Genomic DNA, 26,480 nt, shown 5'->3' on the forward strand with positions numbered 1-26,480 from the left:
TGAAGCCACTCTCATCAGGCATAACAATACAGGAAAAAAAATACAATAAATTCACCGCTTCTTCAACTAAGGTATTAATCACTCTGAATACATAAACATCATAAACAGGAATTAAATACATATTCAAAAATATTCACTTTAAATCCCAAAACCAGATATATTTGCAGAAAACTAATAAATTAGAAAAATCACAGCAACGTAAATCATGTGACAGGTCATGTGAACAAGGAAACGCGTGTCGCTCAAACATTTATACCGGAAGAGCAGTGCGCCCCGGTTTGACCGACTAAACAGGAGACATGAGGCGAACACTCAACACACCATCACCTGGTAAGTCAGCATCCATAAACTGATAAAAATGTATGCATAACAGAGGCAAGTAGAGTACCCAAGTGTGCACCCTTGGCTGCACTACTAAACTGTGGGGAAAGAGGGAAAATAGAGAGATGCGCGAGTCATTTCATGAGGCATAAAGGTAGTGGGGGGAGTGGGTATTGTATGTATATGTGTGCAGAGTTGGGTAAGGGTTACTTTAAAAGTAATCAAAAGTAACCAGTTACTTTACAAAGTTACTCCCTGAGAAAATTAACTCAAGTACTTTCAATGTACTTCCAATGTTACTCCCTGAGAAAAGTAACTCAAGTATTTTTAAAGTACTTCCAATGATACTCCCTGAGAAAAGTAACTCAAGTACTTTCAATGTACTTCCAACATTACTCCCTGAGAAAAGTAACTCAAGTATTTTTAAAGTACTTTTGAGTATTCTACATTTCCTATTGGGCAATGGACCACAGGGCGCTAAGCCTACATTTTTTTGTCTCCAAAATTAAAGTTATGGACCACTTGCCCTTCACTGAGATCCAATTCTCCCATCACAGCCGTCACTTTGACCAGTAGAAACACAGAACGATCTGCTGCCGTAGACAACTGTATGACAACAGCACCCCAGCATTTTTAATATTTCCTCTAGGGATGTTACCACAGAGTAAAAGGGGGAAATGATGGTGTGAAACAGCAGAGGCACTTTGTCAACCCGCTGAGTTAACGTTACTGTCATTAGCATCAAGCTAGCAGACAATGTTATTTCTTCATAATGGAGACGGACATAAAGTAATAACATTAACAAATAGCGGCGGGGCTTTTACTCACCACAACTGCAGAGGCTCCCAGCTTCATTTGAAACAAACTACATTATAGACGGTCAGTTATTTATTCATCCCTCTATGTGTTTATATATTTACTTTATATCCGCTCCGTTGTCTTTATGAAGTTATTCAGCATCATTTCAAACTCAACACTTCCTGAAATTGTTTCAAATTAAAAGCCCCTTATAACCTTGGCTGATCAAATGCCTCCATTTTCTAAATAGGCTTTCATTGTGAAACATTTGTAGGAACTTATTGTGGAGGATACAGTAGCTTTAATGTTTACGTATGGTAGCTGCTGCCATCTGCTGACGATTTTAGGTGACTACAACAACATTTCAGCTGGCACATGAACAGACACAGTGACTAAAATAATAGTAAAAGTAATAAAAATATAATATTTAATATTTAGATTTAACATTTAGATTTAGATTTAATATTTAGATTTAGCATTTAGATTTAACATTTAGCTTTAGATTTAATATTTAGATTTAGATTTAATATTTAGATTTAACATTTAACATTTAGGTGCCATATTTAATATTTAGATTTAACATTTAGTATTTAGATTTAACTATTTAATATATTTCTAAGTTAACAAATATTGCTGTAAATGTGGTAAAAGGTGACGTTAAAAAATTCACAACACTTTTTTAAACATTGTTTGAAGCCAAATGTGGCAAAATGTTGATGTTATTTTAAGACATCAGAGACACGCCCTCACTCTCCACCTTCAAGAATTCCTTTAAAACACACCTCTTCAAAACTGCCTACAACCTCTAAAAAACTGTGTTCTTCTTTTCTTCCTCTCTGAATTGCTTCCTTTCTTATGGATTATTTCTATGGGGTGCCATTTGTAAAATGGCTCACACTTAAGTTCCTCAGAATCCAACATATTCTCACTCCGAACTCGTCTTCATAAGACACACTAGGTTTCATTGCTGTCAGTTGTTGACATTGTCAGAAACCATGTCAATTTCCACCTGTTACATGTATTGTCTTTTTTAAATACACTTCCATTTTCACACACAAATGTACAGTTTCTGCTTATTAGATGCATAAAGCCTTCTTTCAAAATAAACTTGTGTGGTTAAGTTTCAGCAACAAAAGCATGTGGTTAGATTTAGCAAAAACCATCATTGTTTAGCTCAACATTCATAAGGGAAGTGAACAGCAGGCCTCTGGGTGAAAGTCCAGGGTTTGTTGGGCCCATCCACCATATTTAGAGACTTATATTCTGTTTTATTTTCTGTTATGAAGTGACGCACCCCGCTGGCATAGAATACTGCCATGAAAGGACAGTTTTCTCGTCGGTGTCTGACACAGAAATCACTGACCATGTGGAGGTATTTGACGTCTTCAGAAAGAGAACGGGTTGCCAGAACCACTGAACACATTATACAACTGTTGTCATAGTTACAGTGTGCAGTAGTATTTATGACTGGTGAACTGATTTTGATGTGTAAAACTGGTGGAGTGCACTTTTAAGCTGCAACATACAACACGAAGAGTTTTGCTTAAGTGCAACACACACTGCCGTCATACGCTGCGCGTCAAAGCGCCCGCCTCCATTATATTCTATGAACAAACCCGTGCTGGCCGACGTGCCGCGCCGCTCTGCTTCACGCCTGGGATCCACTGGCATCACTGAGAATTGTTGCCGGACGCGACGCCTACCCTGAAAAGGACGGAGCCCAGAAATATGTGTAAATACAGATGGATGTGGCTACTATAGGAAAGCTCTCGCCACTGCTACGATTAGCTTATCTTCCATTGCCATGTTGTTCCAGAGAGGGAAAGTAAACGAAACGTCACGACAGACCACCACTGAGCTTGCTCCCCATTGGATAGTGTCCTCGCGTCTGACGGGTTAATTTGCATAAAGTTGAGTTGCAGTCAACTTTTGGACGTGCCGGAGCTGCTCAAACGGCCGCACTGCCTACCCAAAAAGCTTTGCGGGGACATCAGCAACAGTTTGACCATATACATAGATGCTGCACCCTGGCTTGTGGGATGCGTCAGTACCGCCGCCATCTTGCCTAGGTGCTCTGACCAGTTCAGACCAGTGTCAGACTCTGCATTTGGGTGTACTAACGAAAGAAATGTTAAAACCAAGCAGAAGGGAATAACATTCCACAGGTAAGAAGTTGTTTTACAATATTTTACTGTTACAAACATGTTTAATGAGATATATATCTCAAAAAGTGATCCTTCTTTTAAGCTAATCAAGTAAAGAAACTGTCCTGATCTGGTCCTAATGCCAAATTAAGCTAACGCTATGTCACACAACTTAAAGAAACATTTATATAATATTACTTTTAAAATTATGATGCTTTGTCAAACAGCTATGTCGGTGTATGTGTTATTCCAAATTGTCAACTATCTGTTTCATGGCACCAACGTGACATAACGCAGTATAACGTTAGTAGTTAACTTGTGGCCTGAATTGTAACTACAAATTATGTTGAACTGTGTTTTTCTGACACACTTATTTTGTGTGTAGTTTCCCAAAAAACACAGATAGGAGACGGGCATGGGCAGCAGCAGTGAGGAGAAAGGACTTTGTCCCGAGTGACTCCTCAGTCATCTGCAGCTGTCACTTCAGACCTGAGGACTTCAACAGGACTGGGCAGACTCCTAAAAATAATACTAGCTACTGTACACTGTATTTTTTGTAAATATGACCTAATAATGTAAACAGTTCTGTGTCCAGGCTCCCATGAGCACTGTGGTGTTATACATATGAGATTAAAGCAAAATGTTGTGTAAACATGCAGCTCTAAGTCATTTATTTTCACTTGTACAAAACCAACATTTGTCAATCAGAATGTGTAACTACACTGCAGCTCGGCACAACCCTGCTGATACACTATTTTTTGCACATTGTGTGAAATGTGAATAAACATTTATAGTCAAAATTAATAATTAAATGACATCATGGTGGGCATTGTACATCTAGTAAGAAAAAAGAATATTTATTACATGGGGAAAGTTTAGTTTAAATGTGTTGTAAAACTATTACTGTTACTTTATCTACATAAGATCAAACATTTTGGTATGAAAAGCTGCATTTTTTTAATTTAACCAAGAATCCTGTATCATAACTACATGTCTGACAATTGTAACAAGTTTAAGTTTATTTACTTTATTAATCCCCCTGAGGGGAAATTCAATGTTTTCACTCTTGCTTGTCAATTACACACAGGTCCGAAAGACACGCACATGCACAAACAGGACCTATACATGCACAAGGTGGAGAGATGTCAGGGTGAGGGGGCTGCCCTTGGTGAGGCGCCCCGAGCGGTTGGGGGGTTCGGTGCCTTGCTCAAGGGCACCTCGGCAGTGCCCAGGAGGTGAACTGGCACCTCTACAGCCACCAGTCCCGTCTCCATATTTTGGTCCGGATGGGGACTCGAACTGGCGACCCTCCAGTTCCCAACCCATGTCCCTATGGACTGAGCTACTGCCGCCCCAACAAACCAAACCGCATGAAAATCGGTTGAGAATTCAGCGAGTAATGACGATTTTAATCAGAGATATTGGATGAAGCGAGATACCCCACTCAGCTCACTTCCTGATTCAGTGACGTCAGCCGTCGGGGTTGAGGGAGAACAGGCTCTGATTGGAGGGAGAGCTAACCACGCCCACTTAGGAGACAGGAAGAGTAACCGTTTTCTTAACATGGATAAGCCTTTTTTTGTTTTGTTTTGTTTTTATTTTTTAAAATTCTGCAATTGTATTGATTCTGCAAAGTATGATACTCTCCTTTATGAGAGAATGCAATTTTGTAAACTTTGCAAACGACAAATAAAGTTTTATTAAAGGAAAAAAAAAAACATGGATAAGCCTACAGTTGGGTATCTCCCTTCATCCAATATCTCTGTTTTAATCATAAATAATCTCCTGCCTCAATAGACATACATGCATTAGGTAGCGCGGCTCCACCTGGGTAAGATGGCGGCCGCGTTAACATATCGCTCCAATGAGGAGCACCGTATGTGGTTTGACGCGATCCATAGGAAATGAATAGGCATAAGGCAGACACAGAGATATTAGATGAAGCTCCATCCAATATCTCTGGCAGACACAGAAAACGCCAGTGGATCCCAGGCGTCACCCCACTGCTCTATTTCCAGCGCGGCCGGCGCTGCGAGAAAAGCCTTTTATGTACGTCTTGGCCGCCGTATTATCAACTCCGGTTGTTTTTTTTTTTTTTTAAATAATAATAATAATAATAATAATAATAATAATAATAATAATAAGGCGGTTTTGATAAGAAACTCACCCGTGAAATCCAAGTTGTTGCCTCAAAGTTTTTCATCTTCTTCTTCCGTTACTAGCAGTTGCCAACCGTTGGCAACTAGTGTAGGTAAAGCCACCTAGCGGGCTGGGGTGGGAAATACACTTTAGTGTCGACGGTGCCGCTGCGCGCCGCTGCCAATGTGTGTTGGGGGGCGGCACTTGACGGCCACAGCACTGCGGCGGCCGCAGTGTGTGTTGCACTTAACACTTTTACGTCAGGAAGTTTTCACTGCCCTATCTCATTTCAGTCAAAGTTGAATTTTCAGGCCTTGCTCTTTATAAATCCTCCTCCCCAAAACGTGTCTCCATTACTTGCTCCTGCACTGCGAAAGTCGTTGGTCTCATCCCTTGGCAGCGTCCTTGCTGTTTTATTAACTGGGTTGTATATTATTTTTATACCTTTGGGTGCTGCCATTGACTGCCAGCGCAGCCATCCCAGCGCCTGGTACCAAGGTGAACATTGCACAGTCAGGACCAGGCTTTAGGCAGAAAGTCACGGGATGCCAGCACATCAAACACACACACTTAAACATAGGCCTACAGTATAGTACCAAAATAATGCCCACTTTTACTCAAACTTCCAAATTCATTTAAGTGTGCGCATCCCATCATCACTGACTTCTGCAGTTAAGCTGTCTGAGAGTCATTCAAATGCTGCAATTAACAAGCTGGTGAGGGTGAGGGTCTGTTCACCTGCTGTGGAAGAAAATGAAAATGAGTTATTAGAGAGAATTTTGTCTTTGGCTGATTTCAGCTGAGACAGACTGTTGACTAAACTGAAGCGAAATACTGAAAAAATTATGCATGTAATGATGTGCACTGACTTAAGATAGATTATCCAACCTATCACACCTCCAACCTATTTTCAGAGCAACAGCAAGCCGTTCCTCAGCCTCCATCAGGGCTCAATAGACCTCCTGAATTTTGTTGTAGTGTAACTGTACAATTTTTTACACTCCATTAGTCAGAGTTAGCTCACTCTCTGTATGTAAGGAAGAGGTGTATCGGTGTAGACAGTCAATCAATCAATCAATCAATCAATCAGTCAGTCAATTTTATATATAAAGCCCAATATAACAAATCACAATTTGCCTCAGAGGGCCTTACAGCATACGATATCCCTCTGTCCTTAGGACTTGCAGTGGATAAGGAAAAACTCCCCCCCAAAAACCCTTTAAAACTCCATTTTAAAAAATATGGTAGAAACCTCAGGAAGAGCAACTGAGGAGGGATCCCTCTTCCAGGATGGACAGACGTGCAATAGATGTCGTACGTATAGTTAATTACGTGTGTGTGTGTGTGTGTGTGTGTGTGTGTGTGTGTGTGTGGTGTCGGTGTGTGTGTGGGTGTTGTTTTATTTTGGGGACGGGGCAGGTGTTTCAGCTTATTCCAGGAAAGCTGATGGAGGACATGGTGTGCACAGTGTGTATTTATAACCAGTGAATCTCCAGCAGTGTGAGGCAAAATGCACTCAGATGCCTGGATACACAACAGTGATCAGAATACACACAAATGCACACGCACACAAACACAAGTTATAATTATAATCTGCATGATGGATATGTGGAGCTCCTGGGCACAGTACAGAGTATAGAGCATCCTTCTCACTGCCGACACACTATATACACAGCAAATACCTTTAAATAGACAGGAGGGGAAATACAAGCAGTAATCCAAATCATGGATACCATGACATGTTTTCAGAGTTTAAGTTTTACATCTGTTCAAGTGGCAAAACCCCAACCAAGATCCTCTGGCTATTTGTAAACACTGTTATATGTGGTAAACACACAGCATGGCTAAATGTAGTCCCAGTTCATTTATCTCACTGCTCAGAAAATCAGCATGAATGAGATACTTTTCCAGTTAATTTCTCTGCAATGTTCACTTCCATAAAGTGTCTTACAAGAAACAGACTTCATGAAAATCCAAGCAGCAAAGATATACTGGCTTTTTTGGTGTGGTAAAAGTTCAGAAAACAATCTTGAATTTCCTAGATATCTGTAACGCAACCAATAGCATCTTTTGGTATGTGTGTGCCAGTGCTCTGTTTGAGAAGCTGGAGCCTGAGTTTTATGGTCGAGTGCTGCCCCCTTGTGTAAATACAATAGAATGATGGAAATATTGTAACTTCCCATGTTCCTTCCTGCATTAAAACATAATCTTAAAACACATCTTTTTACCATTAATTTCTCCAGAAATGTATTTTTAACTGATGGCTGTTTTACTTTGTTTTAGCCTGTAGTTAAAACTGAATTGTACTTTACCTTTTATTTTTATCATATGTTTTCATCTTTTTTTTCTCTATAACAAATGTTTGTCAGCAAAGAAAAAACACACGCGCACACTCACACACTCTGTCTGAAATAGTTATCCAATCACAGTGAGTATAGTGCTGGTCTGATGGTCAGGTTACTGTATACTGAGTGAATCATTAGCATGAGAGATAACTGGGGACCAGAACTAACCAGTTCACTCACTCTCTCTCTCTCTCTCTCTCTCTCTCTCTCTCTCACACACACACACACACACACACACACACACACAAACACGTGAGACTAGCACTAAAAAAAGCAGTTAGTTACAGTTAACCCTCTGTGGTATTCATTATAGTGCCAGTTAGTGAAATAAGTTTGGAAAAATAATTCAAAGAAATGAATTAAGAAAAGAAAAAAAAAAACAATAAAAAACTTTTGGGGGGTAAAGTTTTGGGTATGTTACCATAATTATCATAATAGGAAGAAATTAAAAAATATTGTTATCGAGTTTTAATGAAATTTTATACATTACTCATGGAAAATATTCAGAAACCTTTAAGTTTAATATTCATGCCATTTAAAATTGAAAAACACGAAAAATCAACTCCTTTCATGAGATTGTTTGTCTGAACATTTCTCTCAAACAGCACAGTAACACTGAGGAACAGCCCAGAGAAATGAATGTGTTAAAGAGTGTAATCATATTTCAGTAAACTACATCAACAGTTTATCAAAACAAACTATCATAACCCTTTTTAAAACAAAGTAGTGAGTTATATTTCAGTGTTTGATTATTTTTTTACACTAAAGTGCTTGTTTTCAGTGTCTTGTTGTGTGTCTTTCCTGACAGACTGTATGTCGCCACCATTTGTGGTGTTTCTGCTGGTTGTTAGCAGCTTGTTGTCTTCCAAACTACTAAATTCTGATTCATCCTCATCCTCATTCTGTTAGTTTTACCCTCTTCTTGTCTGAAGAGCCAGAGAACAATATTGCATTCATTCTGTAAATGAAAGAAAAGTATAAGGAAAATATAGGCATACAATCTGCTCTGCAGTGAGGAACCACAGAGTGTACTGTTATAGTCAACTATACAGTGTCATAGCTTGAACTTTATTACCACTAACATCATTGAACCTATCAAGGTAAATTTTAGGTAGATTTTAAAAAAAATGATGACTGTTATGCATTTGTTTCAGTATATAAACCAAAATACATAGTACCAAAAACTGTCATGGTGGAATTCCATAATGGTATGATATTGCTTTGTGTTCTATTTATTTGTTGTTGTTTTTTTATCATTATTATTTTTTATTTGTGTAATTGCATGGTAACAACAAAAGAGTGACATAGAGAAACAACAAACAATAGGACAGACAATGGATAGACATAGAATAGCAAAAATAAATATAAATTTATAAAATGCACACATATATATATATACACACACACACGTGTGTGGGTGTGTGTGTATATATATGTATATATGTGTATACATATATATGTATATATATCAGGGGCGATTGCTCTGAGACAACACAGGAGGCTGAACTTCCCCTAAAATTTCATAGAAGAAATGGTCAAATGTGCACTATTGAATTTACATTGAAATAAGAATAGAATAATTTACAATTTCTCCAATGTCCATCTTGCTTTGCTGCATGAAAAAAACCTGCTCAGCACTGTCTCATAGGAATGCTTGAAGGCTCAGTGTCCTACATGCTGACACGAGAATGTATGACAAAGAGGTCGCGTTTGAAAACTGGTGATAAACAGCTGACGTTTGGACATCATAGTCATGATGTTAAACAGATCCTAGCGCACGTTTAATGCAATGTATATTCTTATTTCATGTAAATTCAATGGTGCATATTTGACCATTTCTTCTATGAAATTTTAGGGGAAGTTCAGCCTCCCTTGCTGTCTCAGAGCAATCACCCCTGATATATACATGTGATATATACACATAAATATATATGTATGTATATACATATATACACACACACAAACACAGCAGTATATACACAGTATATATATATATATATATATATATGTGTGTGTGTGTGTGTGTGTGTGTACATATCACACACACACACGAACACAGCAGTAAGAGGCGGTACCAAACCAGGGGGCGGGGGGAAGAAAGCGAGAGACCCTCCCAACTGGGCCCCAGCTGCGCAACCGAGAGCCTTAGCAGGAAACAAGCATTAGGTTAGCCTTGCTGTTAGGTCAGCAAGGCTTCCACCTTCCCCCCTGTTAATTGGTTATTATATCATTTTAATTTTTGGGAGGACTTACCCTGAGCCGTGCCCAGACCCAGAGGTGGAGGCTGGCCCATTGTAAGTGTCACCCAAGTCTAGTGCCACCTCCTGGACCCGAACCATTCCCAGACCCTGTGGGAGGGAATCTGTCCATTGAGGGGTGACAGTCTTTGAGTTATTGTTTTACATTATTTTATTTAGGTTTAATTTATCTATTTATTTGTTTATTCATTCATTTGTTTGTCTTTTTTTGGATTGTTGTTTCCCCTTAAGGGCGAATGGTGGGCTCTCTTTAGCTGATCAGTTTCAGTTCATTCATGTTCATGATGAATCATCTTTGCATACCAAAGTTTTTACAAAATTATATCTATCAATCAAGCCAGAGAAAATGGATCAGTTAACTAAATTTCAAACATGTCCTGAGGACATAAAAACCTGGATAAGGTGCAATTTCCTTATGATAAATTCAGACAAAACTGATTTATTGTTCTTGGCACCAAACACCTCAGACACTCTCTATCAGATAGAGATTTTCTCTATAGTTTCTATAGTTTTTCAAGGTGGCATTGCTCTGGCCTTCAGCACAACTGTAAAGAACCCAAGATTTGTCTTTTAACTCCCATATAAAACAAACTTCACGGACTGTGTTCTTTTACCTGAGTAATATTACAAAAATCTGGCATATCAAAAAGATTCAAAGAAACAAGTCCACACATTTATTACTTCTAAGCTTGATTAGTGCAATTCCTTATTATCAGGTTGCTCCAACAAATCTCTGAAGACTCTTCAGCTGACCTAGAATGCAGCAGCATGTGTATTGATGGGAACAACAAAAAGAGATCATATTTTCCCTGTATTTTAGCTTCTCTGCACTGGCTCCCTGTAAAATATTAGGGCTGCTGTGAAACTGTGCCTATTTAGGGTAACAAAAAAGTTAATCTTGGGGTGCATCACAACAATGGACAACCAAGAAAGCACGAGGAGTCCTTGACTATCTTCACTGACGATAGTCAGGGACTGAAACATTTGCTGCTCTTTTTATTCACCTTTTATTATTTTTTCCACTTTGAACACCCTTCTTTTTGTGCATAATAAATTGACTTTTTTTGCATTGATCTCAGCCTGTAAGCATTTTTTTTGTGGCTGTCCAGCCCAGTTGCATGGGTGTGCAGGTATCTCCTCTGCCATTCTTCCCTGGACTGGCTCAGGCTTGCCCTTTTTGGACAAAAGAGAGAATACAAAGTTTAACCTAATCTGACAACACTACAACGTACAGAACTGGACAATTTAAAAAATGACACGTCCATAGTCGTTCAAAGTGCGGACAAAGGGGGCGCTCTAGTGATTTTGGACAGATCAGCCTACAACCAGGAAGTTACGAGGCAACTGAATAACGCCACTTTCTATCAGAAACTTCCTGGAAATCCTGCCACAGAGTTCAAAACTAAAGTCCACGGTGTCCTCCATGACCTTCTAGCTCAAGGTGAAATTACCTAACATGAACACTCCTGCTGGTCAATTCACCTGTAACACCAGCTTTTTACACTCTACCCAAAATACATAAAACATATAATGACATCAGGCAGACCCATTGTGGCTGCTATTGGCTCTTTGACAGAAAAAATATTTGCTTTTGTGGACTACTATCTTCAGCCCTGTGTAACAGCTCTGCCCTCTTATATTAAAGACTCGATCGAGTTCATTAAAATGATAAAAAATGTCCAACCTTCAATGTAATTTGCTGCGCCAAAAACATCAACACGCCAGCCGTTGCCCTTTCATTAGACGCTGAAAAGGCTTTCGATCGTTTAGAATGGCCTTATCTCTTTGCAGTTTTAGAAAAAATGAATTTTGGTCCGAATTTGATACAAATGATAAAAATTCTCTATCTCAATCCATCAGCAATGATTCGAACAAATGCTGACATCTCATCGCTTTTTCCCTTGTCACGTGGCACTCGCCAGGGCTGTCCCCTGTCCCCGCTCCTCTTCTCATTGGCAGTTGAGCCCCTCGCAATTGCTATTAGAGCACATCCAGTAATAGAGGACGTCATGGTCGAGGACAAGAAGCACATAATTTCGCTTTATGCTGACGACATTATGCTGTATCTGACTAATATGGAGACGTCGCTCCCTGCCCTCTGCACCCTGTTAGAGGAATATAGCTGCGTCTCTGGGTACAAGATAAATAAACAGAAAAGTGTGATGATGCCTCTTAACCCAGCTGCTCAAGTATTATCAAGGGGAGACATTCCCTTTCAGTGGGACCCCTGTAAGCTTTGTTATCTTGGTCTACAAATATCCAACCAGCTACATCAGATTTACTCTATCAACTATGAATCTCTGTTTAAAAAAGTTGAAGCAGATCTGGATCGATGGAAGTCTCTTCCTATATCCGTAATTGGAAGAATAAATTGTATTAAAATGAATATTTTTACCCAAATTTCTTTCCTTGTTTCAAGCACTGCCAACACCAATTCCGAAAACTTTCTTTGAAAACCTGGACAGACTGATATCTAGATTTCTGTGGAATGGTAAAACTCCCAGAGTCAAGCTCAAAACCCTCTGTCGGCCCACTGAACAGGGAGGGCTAAATTTATCAGATTTTCAGTTATACTATTTGGCGGCTCAATCCAGAGCTATCTGGATTTGAATTAAAGACTTAGAGCACCCTCCAGCTTGGAAACAGATCGAACAGTCCCATACAGTGGAAGCATTGTCTAGCATTCCATTTATTAACTCTTATGACAAGCAAAAACCTGTATCTCCAAATTCAATGATAAAACTTACATCAAAAATCTGGAATGAAATTAGAGCAAAGTTCCATAGTGTCCGTGCACTGTACGGTTCTACTCCATTTCATTTTAATCCGGTTCTACCTGGGGCATTGAGAGACGGCATTACTAGAGACTGGTATAACAGAGGTATATGCACTTTTGGACACTTATATGAGCACAATAATCTGAGATCCTTTGAGCAACTGAGGCTCTCTTTCGGGCTCCCCTCTGCACATTTTTTTAAATACTTACAAGTCAGAGATTTTATTAGGGTACAGCAGGGTGGGAAACTTATCCCCTTAGAGGATTTTGAGATAGACAGTATGATGCGAGACAAGCATAACTCTAAAGGCTTTTTATCCTATGCTTATAACAGACTAATGAGCCTGGCAGAAAATAAAGCTTTTAATGCAAAACTTAAGTGGGAAACAGACACTGATTCTGCCTTCAAGGACTTTGAATGGAAGGAGATTTGTAGTAGTTCTCAATCATTCTCCTATAACAGCCAACACAAACTATTACAGTTTAATCTTATACATAGGGTTTATTTGACTCCTCATCGTCTCCATAAGATAAGTAGTAACTACTCTGAATACTGCCCTAGGTGTAAGACTGAAACAGGATCCCTTCTCCACATGTTCTGGACGTGTAGATGTTTGGAGCAGTACTGGAGATCTGTCTTGGACATTGTTAAAGGAATTGTGGGGGTGGAAATCCCGGCCAATCCACGGCTGACACTATTGGGGGACCTGTCGGTTTTACCAATTAATATGAGAGTCAACACTCGTTTTATCAGATTAGCCTTAATTGCAGCTAACAAATGTATAGCTATCAACTGGAAAAGCGAGGATCCCCCTGGTGTTTCTTTGTGGCTTAAAGAGCTCTCATCATACTTGCCATCAGAAAAGATCATGTTTAATCTCAGGAAAAAAACATTAGTCTTTGATAAATGTTGGGGAGCATTTGTAACCTTTTTACATAATAGAGCTGCTCCTATGGGTGACGTACATGGTCGGAATTGAAATAGGGCTTGATTCTGGAATTCACTCAATGTTTGGGTAAATAGCCCAAAAGGTTAGGTGTAATGTAACATTATGTGTGAGAATGATATAACCTTATCCAAGCCTCCTGCTGTTATTTCTATTTCCTGTACCAACCTCTGTATGTCTTGTTTTGTTTTACCTCTGTAATGCACTTTCTACGGATGTGAGTATGGGTTATTACTGTTGTTGTAACGTAATTTGTTTTAGTGTTGTTTTATTTTTGTTTATTTATTTATTTTCTCCTCATCTTTATTGTTTTATTTTATCTTAGTCTTATTTTTGTTGTTGTTGTTATCATTTTTATTATTATAATTATTACTATTATCTTTTTCACCCCACTCTTGTCCATGGGGGGTGGGGGGTAGGGATTTAATACCTAATGTTAATGGTATTGACTCTGAAATATTGTACTTTGTTTGAAAAATTTCAATAAATAAATTGTTCAAAAAAAAAAAAAAGTCCAACCTAACCACAATCAACAATTTCTGGTGACTATGGACTTGGAAGCCCTGTACACTAATGTTCCTATACAAGGCGGGCTGAGGGCAGCCAAATGGTTTCTTCAAAAACAGGAAATGAACTCCTCTGAACAGCCCACACCAAGCACATCATGCATTTTAAAGTTGTTAGAGATGGTGCTGACCACGAATTACTTTATGCATGACAAAGACTTTTTCTTACAGGTCTCTGGGGCCAGCATGGGATCCAAGATGTCCCCCAGTTTTGCGTCCCTGTATGTGGGCCTGTTCAAGCACAAGGTTGTATTTAATCCCTCCATGAACCTGTTCTTGCCATATATCTCTACATATAGAAGATACATAGACAATGTTTTCTTCATATGGACCTCCACAGAGGAAAAACTGAAAGAATTTCACAACTTTATCAACACACACAACACACATTTGAAATTCACAATGGCACATGATCCCCACAAAATGAACTTTTTAGATATTTTGATTTCCAACGGTAGTGACGGCCTCAGCACCACACTGTACAGAAAGCCCACTGATAGAAACTCTCTGTTACATGGACAATCATACCACCCGACTCATCTGAAAAGGAGCCTTCCTGTGGCCCAGCTAAACCATATACGCCATATATGCAGTTCTGATGCTGATTTCAACAAACAAACAATGGACCTTGAACACAGATTTCTACAAAGAGGCTACCAGAAAGAGTGGGTGAGTCTAGCTTCAGATTGTTTTTCTAATCTTCCATCATCCACATACAGGCAAAAAATTTTTTGTTAAAGGTATTATTTCTTGTAAAACGTCAAATGTGATATACATGTTAAAATGTCCTTGTGGCCTTGCATACATAGGAAAAACCTTGAGACCTCTCAAAAACAGAATTTCTGAACACAGATGTGCTATCAGGAACCATGATCAAAGGAGCCCTGTGGCCATTTATTTTAACCTTTTGAACCACATTGTGGCCTCCCTTAGCTACACCGGGATTGAACATATTCAACTACCAAGGAGAGGTGGTGACCTTGACAATTTACTCTTGAAACATGAACTGTTTTGGATTTATACATTGTCGCCTAAGGGCCTCAACAAGGAGATGGACATTCAACCTTTTTTGTAATTTATCTGTGATATTCTCTGGTGTAAGTGCTCTGTGGTATTGATCCACTGTGTCATACTTTACCTGACATGTTACTCTGTAGGTGGAGCTTTCAATAATGAGTGGATTTACAAGGTGTGTGTTTGCTTATTGTTTTACATAGAGGGGCCCCTCTGTTAAGGTTATCTGTTCTTCCTGTCCTGTATGATGGCCTTACAGCCTGATGTCTGGTACAGAGACCTTGCTCTGGTATGTCTCTTTAAGAGAGTTTTCTCAGAATACTTTTTCATGGGTATCTTTGTATTTTTTGTATGTATATATTTACACTGATGCTCTTTGTAGCTGATGTATGTGATTGTGATGTGATGTATTTCTTACTGTACAGCACTGGTTTCCGGACACTGCTGTGTATGTGTGTGGATGTTCTATTGTGCATTCACAGACAGGGGTTGTGTGTGTGTGTGTGTGTGTGTGTGTGTGTGTGTGTGTGTGTGTGTCTGTGTGTGTCTGTGTGCGTGTGTCTGTGTGTGTGTGTCTGTGTGTGTGTGTCTGTGTGTGTCTGTGTGTGTGTCACATGACACCATTTCAACATACAGGCCTATGTGACTGCAGACATTTGGTTCATCATCCCCCTCTGAAATCAGGAGGACAGTTACCTGTGTGTGTGTGTGTGTGCGCGCTGGCACATAGACATATCTTTTATTCATCTATTTTTTGCATTGTGTTTTTTCTAGGATTTATTTGCACTATGTTGTATATTTCTGACAGGAGTATATTGTTTTTCCTCCTTTTTTCTTCTCCTGTAACGCATCATTGCATCATGTGATGTCATGTGTGTATTTAAGATGGCGGCACCCTTTGTCTTGTAAGTCTGATGAAGAGCCTGACACTCGAAACGTTACTTATATTCGAATAAATTCAACTGAGCTTTGGAGCCCTGCAGTGTGTGAACTGATTTATTCTTCTTTTTTAGATAAGAAATCAAAAAATGGGGTGGATGATGAAAAATATATAAGAAAAAATCCAAACTCACTCTTTCTCCATCCTGTAGATTCAAAAGAAATCATAGATGTTGTGAACAAATGTAAAAACAAAACATCTACTGACTGGAATGAAACTGATATGTTTATAATCAAGAAAGTCATCCACAGTATTGTAAACCCACTAACCTACATCTGCAATGTATCATTCACAACTGGTACATTTCCAAAAGAAATGAAAACCGCCAAAGTCATTCCGTGATATAAAGCTGGGGACACACAGCAATTCAATAATTCTAGGCCTGTGTCATTACTGTCTCAATTCTCTAAAATACTAGAAAAACTGTTTGTTAAAAGGTTAGATGATTTCATTGAAAAACATAATTTATTGTCAGACAGTACGGTTTTAGAGCTAATAGATCTACATCAATGGCACTACTGGATTTAATAGAAGAAATTACTGGTTGTATGGATAACAGTAGGAGTCTTTATTGATTTAAAAAAAAAGCATTTGACACCTTGGACCATGACATATTGTTTAGGAAAATGGAAAGATATGGGATAAGAAGGGTTGTGTTGGTGAAAAGCTACACGAGAAAGAGACAACAGTTTGTACAAATAGGCAATCATGCGTCAACATACCTTGACATAACAGTTGGGGTCCCGCAGGGATCTGTTTTAGGGCCAAAACTGTTTATTTTGTACATACATGATATATGTATGGTTTCACAAAAACTTAAATTAGTTTTATTTGCTGACGACACTAATGTTCTTTGCTCGAGGAAAATCTGCAGCAGCTTTTGAAAGAGGTCACATCTGAAATGGGTAAATTAAAACAGTGGTTTAACAGAAATAAGTTATCTTTAAACTTGAATAAAACTTAATTTATGTTATTTGGGAACAAAAATGTACACACAGATGTACAGATGACAATTGACAATGTTAACATTTAAACAGTTTATGAAAACAAATTTTTGGGTGTGATAGTAGATGACAAAATCTGCTGGAAACCCCAGCTCAATTACATAAGAACAAAACTGGCAAAGAGCATTGCAATCCTTGGAAAAACAAAAAACTGGACCACTATTTCCTGCACATTCTCTATTCTTCACTTGTATTACTGTAGCTACTGTACTGTGTGGAAGTTTGGGCAACACTTACAAAAGCAACTTGCAGCCATTATGCATACTTGAGAAGAAAGCAATAGGGAACACACAAACACACTGTTTTTAATATCACATGCATTGAAATTTATGGATCTGGTCAAATTTAAAACTGCATTAATCATGTTCAGAGCAAGAAATAATTAACTTCCAGGTAACATACTTAAAATGTTTTGTGACAGGGAGGGGGGATATAACTTGAGAGGAAAACTTAACTTTAAAAACTGTGTGTTCATACAACTAAAAAAAGTCTGTCTTTCAGTGTGTGGGGTGGATTTGTCAAAGGTTGGTTTAAAGAAAATACAAATGTAAACCATTTTTAAAAAACTGTACAAAAAAACCAAACCCTTGACAGGTACTGGGAAGAGGAAAAGCTGTTAGGGAAATTTGTATTTCTTTAGTATCACCAAGTGTATTGTAATTGTAATTTAGGAATGTTATACAATTATAAATTGCGTTGTAAAAAATGGGTTGATTGTTGTATGTAACTATATATATATACCTGTAAGAAATTGTGCGAATAATTTAAATTAATAGGGAAATATATGTAAAAAATTGGTGCAACGAATTTAAGTTAATAGAAGAAAAGTGAAAGAGGGGTAGGATCATATAAGTTTTACTTCTACCTACTCCTTTTCGAACATTTCTGATTTTGTTTTTGTTTTTTTGTTTTAAACTTTGGTTCAAAATAAAGTCATTCATTCATTCATTCATTCATTCATTCACCTGTCAGTCCTGGAAGAGGGATCCCTCCTCAACTGCTCTTCCTGAGGCTTCTTCTGTTTTTTTCCTATTAAAGTTTTTTTTTTTTTTGGAGAGTTTTTCCTTATCTGCTGCGAGGGTCCGAAGGACAGAGGGATGTCTGCTGTAAAGCCCTTGTGATATTGGGTATTATAAATAAAATAAATTTAACTGAAGAACGTTAATTTTACTCATCTATTACTGTGAATCCAATTTTGTCCAGATTGTAAAATTACAGAAAAAATTTGATGGAGCTGAACCATGTGTGGATGGCCCCAAAAAAGGGACTCAGCATGGCCTCCAGAAAGTCATATTGCAATATAAACAGGGCTAATGGTTTCCTTAGGACCCTGACTCTTTTTTTTAAGTATTACAACTTAATTGAGGACGTATTGTGTGAGTGTAAATGGCCAAAAATGGCTGTGTGGCAACACAATGCTATAGTAGCTCTGCTGAAGTCAGTGTTCTCCTCTGTCCTGCTTGTGTTAATAATTAGATGATCTTACACAGATGAGGATCAGAGCTGCTGTTCAGAGCTTTTGAGTGTTCTTGTTTGAGTTCTCACTGCAGACTTGTTTATGACGTTTGACTTTGTCATTATGTCAGGTTAGGTAAACTGAATGCAGTGGCTCAGTCTACTATTCAGTGTTGAGCTTTCTCATAGTACACTATTGACCTTTGACCTGTCTTGACAAAAATGACACATAATCTCAACTAAAAGTATGAAAATTTTGGTCCGAATCAAACATGACTCCTCAGCGAAGGGCAGAGAATGAAACACTCCACTACCAAAAGACAAAAGAATTCTGGGATCTATCAGCCAAGTGATCAGTGTGCCCAAAATGCTTCAAAAGAGTCTGAACTATTTGGGCCACTATAAAAAGGCTCAATTGCTGTTTTTTGGTGTATCAGGTTGTAAACTGATGAGAAAATACAGCAGAACACTGAAAAAATGTAATTTACTTACACTTTTTTGTGTCTTGCACTGTACAGTATGTCTGCAGGGTGAAGCTGCACTGTTTTGCTGCCTTTTTGGACACACCAACTTTGACCTTGCTTTCCTTTGAACTTATTTAACAAGAGCAACAGCAACCATATCAGCTCCCAGCCTGGGAGTCCCAGGGTTAGTGAGTGAGTTCTTGTCATTTCTCCTTATCAGTGTAACAGCAACAGGTTGTGTAATGATTGTCATGGATTTTGTTAGGAGCTTTGGATAACATGGAATCTGTTTAGGGTTTATGGCTGATAAATGGCCAACTGTGACTGTCTGCTGCTGCCTTATCTCTGCGTCATTGTAAAATTTAAACTTTTATGTGCGCAAACACCTCTGAGGAGCTCTACAATGTTGTAGTTTAAAAAGGTGACAAGCTCAGCTAACAACAGTATTATTTTAAACAGCTATTTCTTATTTAGTCTTAGGCCATGTTTACATGAAAACGATCCGCTGAAAACAGAATAGTTTCTCATTTTCGTTTTGAAAAAAGTTCCGTGTTTAGATGACAACATTTTGATCACCATGCACATGGATCCGCAAAAATGACCAAAAACGCTGCAGTATACATGCCAGGCCAGTAGGTGGCGGTGTGAAACTTACGCTTCATTCTACAGAGCAGCGATGTATAAACAAACACAATGGCAACGGCATGAACGTTTGTCTGGACGGACGACGAGATGGAGTTGCTGCAGTAAATCTACACTATGATGAAGAAGCGTTGATAAATTCAACAGGGTGAGCGGCACAAACAGAGCTTGGGAGTCCGCCATTGTTGTTGTGATTTTCTTGCGCATGCCTAGTGACTGGAACCGTAATGCGCATGTGCAGAAAGTCCCCGTTTTCAGAGGAACTGCATATTACAAGTTTACATGACAATGGAGACAGTGCTGTTTCTAAAAAATTGCACTCTGGAACCCGTTTTCAGAACGCTGCTGTTGTGTAAACGATTGGCCATAACGCAGCTAAAGTTTACCGTTTTCAGTTGAAATCATTGTTGTATAAATGGGGCCTTAGTCTTGAGATGAAAATGCTTGTTAGTTTTGGTCACATTTTACTCATTTTTATTTTTTTTTTGTCTTTTGTCTTAGTCTAGTTTTAGTCGACAAACATTCAAACCATTTTAGTCAACTTTTAGTCATTATGTTTTCTATGTATTATTTATTTATTTTTTATCTTTAAACTAACCCAGTGAGGGTAATTTGTGTTTCAAAAATTAGAATCAAGGTGACAGGTTGTATAAAAACTTTAGACAATTTTTTTTCTGCAACTACAAATAATTGCTCCATACTTACTATCATTTCTCCAGCAGTTCTTTGACAGGTTTACCATTTACTTACAGCATAGCTACATTCACAGATAACTGAGCCTTCCACCTGCCTGTGCATCAAACCATAAAACTTCTCCAGTCCGGACTGAGTGGAGTCCTATGGAGAGCAACAATGAAGTCCGGCGGCTGGTTCCTGCTTGCTCCACTGCCGTTCAGTGGCTAATGAGAGGAGCTAACTGCTAACAGCCACCACTGCAACTAACAAACTCCACAAATCCATTCAACACCTCCACCATCCACAGTCAGATACACATGGCTGATTATTTACAGCTGAATAACAGCTTACAACTTGCACCAACGACTGATTCTGCTCCGGTATGAGTGTTTTTGCTGGCTTGCAAAACATCCTCCTGCAGACTAATTACTGGAGTTAACCAGCCTGTCGCTCATGCAGCATTTGAAGATTACAGACATGGCCGTTTTCAGCTTTCAATGTCCAGTGGTCCAGCGATAACATTTTCATCCTGTCTTGTCTCATCAGTGAAAATGAAACATTAATTCTGTCTTATTTGTTATTATCAAGATCTATTTTTAGCTTGTGATCGTTGTGCTTTCGTCATGGAAAAAGGTTGTTGACTTAAGATTTTCGTCATAGTTTTCGTCAACAAAATTAACACTGGTTAATGAGACATTCCATTATTATCCTCCTAAGATAGAAATGTAATTTGTCTCTAGGCTAAGTATAAAGAAAACAGAGACAGTGTTGAACTGATGGGCTTCTTTAAATTCATTGTTAAAACTAGAACAATCTCTTTTAGTCAGTGAAAAGGTGAGCATGTAAAAAAGTACAATTCTGCAAGTTATAAAATGTGTTGGAATGGCAGCACGAGTAAAAGAGAGAGTTCTTAAATCAGTGAATTGAAGGACTAAAGTCTGTTCCAGTAACAGCTAACTAAGGTTTGCTAACATAACCTTACATTACCCATGATTGGTCATAAAGAAAATAAACCTGCTGTAGCAGCATTTTATTACCAGTATGCATAAAAGTCTCTTTCACTGGCTGCGCGAACATTCTGTGCAATCACTGCCAGGTTAGGAAACATTTCAGCATTTTCTTTCCACCACCATAAAACGATCAAAAGGATCCTCTTTGGGTGTCTTGAACATGTTGTAGGCTGCCACCTCATCCTCAGCCTGCAAAGTTTCGTGGCTGTAGTCCTCCATGTTGGTGCCGAATGTGACGACAGGGTCAAAGGTTTGACTTGTGTCATTGACTTTCAAAATGAAAGGAACTGTGGATAATAGTGATTTAGATGTCAAAATATTACACATATACTGCACATCTTTTTCATTTGTTTTATTCTGAAAAATAAAAAATCTATTTTTGTTTTCACCGGCTGCCTGCCTGTGTGTACTAGTTCATTTTTACGTGTGCCCATACTTTTGAATATAAATATACAGATATAAATATATACAAATGTATATACAATTCTGACCTGTCGCAAAGCTTTTTCTGGGTTACCCACTGCGTTACTGCGGGTACCTGGCCCGGAGCCAAACTCTGCCTTTCTTTTTGTGAGAATACCTTTTGCTCACTAAGAGACAGGTCCTCATGTAATATTAAAGTGATTTATTGAAATTGACATTACTTAGTTTCCATGTCATTGGGCTTGCCCAACAAAATGTAGCAAAATATTTATCTAAATGTAAACACTAGTGCACTGAACACCTTAAGTTATACAAGCACGTGTTACCGGCCTCAGGCCTAGGGGGTACCTGGGCCAGTAGCTATTTTCGCCACACAGTCCTGGGAGGTCTGTGAAGCTGTGAAGCAGTAAGGAACAGAGACAAATTATTCATCTGCGATCAACTCGAGCGCCATGTTTATTCTGCTGATCACATGACCACAGATCCATTACAAAAATATTCTTCAAATTTATTAACAACTCTTTTAACCAAAACATATTTCTGTATCAAAAATAAACATTTTACCTCATAATGTACTCTGTGCCTTCATTCACTGCTTGCAGTTATATTCCAGTCACATAATGTACATATCAACAAACATTCAAACTGGCAACAAAATACTCAGCAATATACTTTACTGTCCATCTATGTGAAAGTAAATTGTCCAAGTGCCAGTAATGTAGCATCAGAAATGCTTGTATGTACTGTATGTTGAGTACCACTGCATATTTGCAATTCAAATACATAAGGATCATGACACAATTAAAACATTAACAACAAAACACATATACATATATTTCCCTCTGCTCTTGAACTTCTTCTGTTTACATTGAGGCAAAACCACGTGGTGTCTCTACAACCTTTAATAGTCCACAAACTGCCACAACTTCACAGTAGTTTCAAAAAAAAAACCTCATGAACCCAAAACTAAATACCTTTTACCAAAATGTAATACTCATAGTGTCTTGTATTTTTGTACCTTCGAGGTATGTGCCAAACAAACCACAAGTATTCTTTCCACACTGATAAAATGTAGCCGTTTGCGCTAGATAGTGAACAATAGGAGCTAGCATGAACAATACACTTTACGCTAAACAGTAGACCAACACGACCTTTAAGTGTTCTTTTTAATCAGTCATAAGCCTGTCAGAATATTTATCTAACATCTACTTCATGTGTTAAATCATTTCAGGTTACCTAAACCACATTTAACATACCTGTGAAGCAGTAAGGAACAGAGACAAATTATTCATCTGCGATCAACTCGAGCGCCATGTTTATTCTGCCGATCACATGACCACACGGGCTCGAGTTGTCTGTCCCCTACTGTGCCTGGTCTTACAGCGACACCTACTGTCGCAAGAAAACAGCAACATTTATCCTAAATATTAAGAGGGACTGACTCATGTCTCTGATTAACTAATTAATAAAGAAATCATTTATATGTCCAAATACATGAAAAAAAAATAATAGAGGGGGGTCAGTTTTTCTGTCAATTGTTACAATGGCTTTTTTTTTTTTCCAACCCTTTACACACGCTCACTGTGGGATTTATTTCAGTTCAATTCAAAGGAGCTTTATTGCATGGGAAGTACATTTACATTGCCAAAGCAAGAGCAAATTAAAACTGTTGCCTTTCAGAACTTGGTTACACATTGCTGCTGGTGGGTAACACCTCTGACACACCCACCAAACAAGAAACTTACCTCAAAGTCAGCTGCACAGCGTTTCAACAAACATGTTGAGCCTATGCTGTGTTCTGGATGGCATGCATACATACAATGGCTAAAACACTGATTATTTTACAGTGACAATGCTTTACTCAGTGTAAATCACTGGGCCCGTTTGTTTTGCAGAGAAAGAGACCTCTGTGGATAATTCGGCACCCAAGAAAAAAAAAACAAACTCCTGAACAATGAATACTGAAGAATTCTAACCAGGAGAGCTTTCAGCTGGTTGCAATCTGTATCTTACTGTTAGGCACCACTTACACACAGGACCTTTAATTACATGTAGTTCACTCCTCCCTAATACTGAGACTATTGACAGTAGCCCACGGTTAGGCACCAGTAGTTCAACCCTTAAACTGTAGCAAACGGTGCACACCGCTTACAGGTTAAACGTGCTCCAGCCATGACCCCAGCTGATTGGCCGTTCATTGCCCGTCTTGTCCAATCACTATGTGTTATTTGCATGTTATGCAATTGGGCCGCCTGTCTGCGCTGCTGGGGGGAGGAAATTAAAGGCAATGCACTCTGACTGATCGCTCTTTCCAGGCGAGCAGAGGGGTACTGGGTCTGTTGGCGGAGTAACGGTAAGGGCACAATATTTTATTGTTTTCCTCTGTTTCATAATTGTTTACATGATGCATAATGCTTATCAAAGAGTGCAAACTGCTGGCTGGTCTCCCGCCACACACACACACACACACACACACACACACACACACACACACACAAAGATCGTTTGAATTTGCAAAACGAGACTGTTGTTTGCATTAACTGTTGACGATATTATTATTACAGTTCCACACTGTGGCTGCACATGACTTGATGAAGTATTCGATCATTAATCTGAATGTTGTGTGGTGAAACGGTCTGCCTGAGCATATTGCCTTCAGTGGGCTGTCAAATCCATTCAACTCATCTGTGCTTTTGATTGGTCCACACCAGAGGCATGAGCTTCAGTGTGGGAGTTGATTAGTTGGCAGGGCAGCAGCCCCCGCCCCTCTCTGTTCGGGGTCAATAAACTGTCAGAGGACCAGTCACGATTACTGAGCACCTTCTGTGGAATGAATTCGGTAGAATGGGTGCGTCTTAATCATCACACAAGTGTTTTTATAACGTTTTATAAAGTCAAACTGTAGGATGACAAACAATATGCAAAATATGTTTCTCAGAATGCTTACTATTAGAAATATATTCCAAATCTATTCACAGCACTGCTATATGGGATAGTAAGGCTGGTCATCTAAGTGTATAAATGTGTACACATGCACAGCATTATTCTTCAAGTTCTTTACGCTGAGGTCATACCATGGTGAAACCACCACAGAGCTGCTCAATTTGCTCTTTGGACCGAGTCAGACAGTTAAGACTTTGCATAAAGTGTGAGTGGAGGTCTTGTGACCTGCTCAGCCTCAACCACAGAGCTTTATCATGGTGATTTATCATGCATACAGCAGAAGCACAGATATGGTCTGTCTTGTCTGAACTTGACTGAGAGCACTCTGAAGTCAGTGTGTTGATTGAATTAAGTTAATGGTCTCTTGGAGCTTTAAAGGTCCAATGTGTAACATTTAGTGGGATCTAGCAGTGAGGATTGCAGATTGCAGCCAGCTGAAACTTCTCCCATTCAGAATTACTTTAGTGTTCATTGTTCAGGAGATTTTTACCAGGAGCTGAATTATCCACAGAGGTCTACTCCTCTCCAAAACAAATGGACCAGAGGTCTGTACTACGAAGCAAGATTTGGAGTTAGCGCAATAATTTCAGGGTTAACTCTGGGTTTTCAGTACTATGAAGCTGGTTCTCTTTTTACTGGGATAAATCACCCTGGCAACTTATGCTGAACAGCTAACCTGCTCCGGAGCAGGTTAACTTCAGGATATCGAATCACAACCTGTCAACATCCCAAAATCTGACCAGTCAGATCACTGAAGAAAAAAGTATCCATGAATGAAAGTCGGGAGACAGGTTAAAAGGAGGAGTCTACATGCTGTTATAGGTAAGTAGAATCATTTAATACTTCCAAGGCTCTCTTTTCACTGGTTTTAAAACAGAGTACTTATTATATTTTATTCTACTTCTGCCTATATATCCCCCTAAATCCTACACACTGGACCTTTAAGTGCCCTTTGGCCAAAGAAAGATTGGAACTGACTGATATGTTTCAGTTTCCTCATAGTTGTGAAGAACTTGCACGTATGAAAAATGATATGCAGGATTTTGAGCCCCAGCCTAAGAAACCCTCACTTACAATGTAAAAATGTATTTCTTTTTCTCTCATGTGACATAATCCATATACCACAACCCTGCTGGCTGTCCTGGTGTGTGTTACTGCCTCTCCAGAACACAGTGAGGTGTGACAATGAAGATTGCAGTGATCGGTCAGAGTCTGTTTGGCCAGGAGGTTTACAAGGAGCTGAGGAAGGATGGCCACACCATCGTAGGAGTCTTCACCATCCCTGACAAGGATGGCAAGGCTGACCCACTGGGTGAGAACTTCACTGACTGACCACAGTTTAGCTTTGCTGTTAGTGCATGGCTGTAGGAGCAGTTAAAGTAAAATATTAATGGAAATACTGTCTTCCCTCTCTCACTGAAAGCAAGCATGCCTGCCATGAATAGACTCAGGATAGTGCCAAATGAAATTTGGACTCTTACATCACGGATTTTATCACTTTGGCCCACCTAACTAGAAAACTCAGTATAGCCGTCCTGTCAAAGTTGCATTGTCATTAGGATTTGTGGCCAAGTGCAGTGTGTCACCACCTACGTAATTGCTGTCTTTATATCTAA

The 26,480-nt window shown here is 39.0% G+C and overlaps 1 protein-coding gene across 2 annotated transcripts in view; it reads left to right on the top strand.

Moving 5' to 3' along the window:
- Positions 1-24,171: 24,171 nt before the first annotated feature.
- aldh1l1 (aldehyde dehydrogenase 1 family, member L1) overlaps positions 24,172-26,480 on the top strand; it is a 37,214-nt gene continuing 34,905 nt past the window's right edge. The window contains exons 1-3 of one of the 2 annotated variants that reach the window (XM_049570916.1): positions 24,241-24,274; positions 25,536-25,686; positions 26,031-26,176. In XM_049570916.1, coding sequence (XP_049426873.1) covers positions 26,050-26,176 — 127 coding nt within the window. In that variant the 5' untranslated portion in view covers positions 24,241-24,274; positions 25,536-25,686; positions 26,031-26,049. Of the gene's footprint in view, positions 24,275-25,535; positions 25,687-26,030; positions 26,177-26,480 lie in introns of both variants that reach the window. The other variant, XM_049570923.1, reaches the window with a different exon arrangement.

Source organism: Epinephelus fuscoguttatus, linkage group LG1, assembly GCF_011397635.1.
Source record: "Epinephelus fuscoguttatus linkage group LG1, E.fuscoguttatus.final_Chr_v1".
In the NCBI taxonomy this organism is placed as follows: Eukaryota; Metazoa; Chordata; class Actinopteri; order Perciformes; family Serranidae; genus Epinephelus; species Epinephelus fuscoguttatus.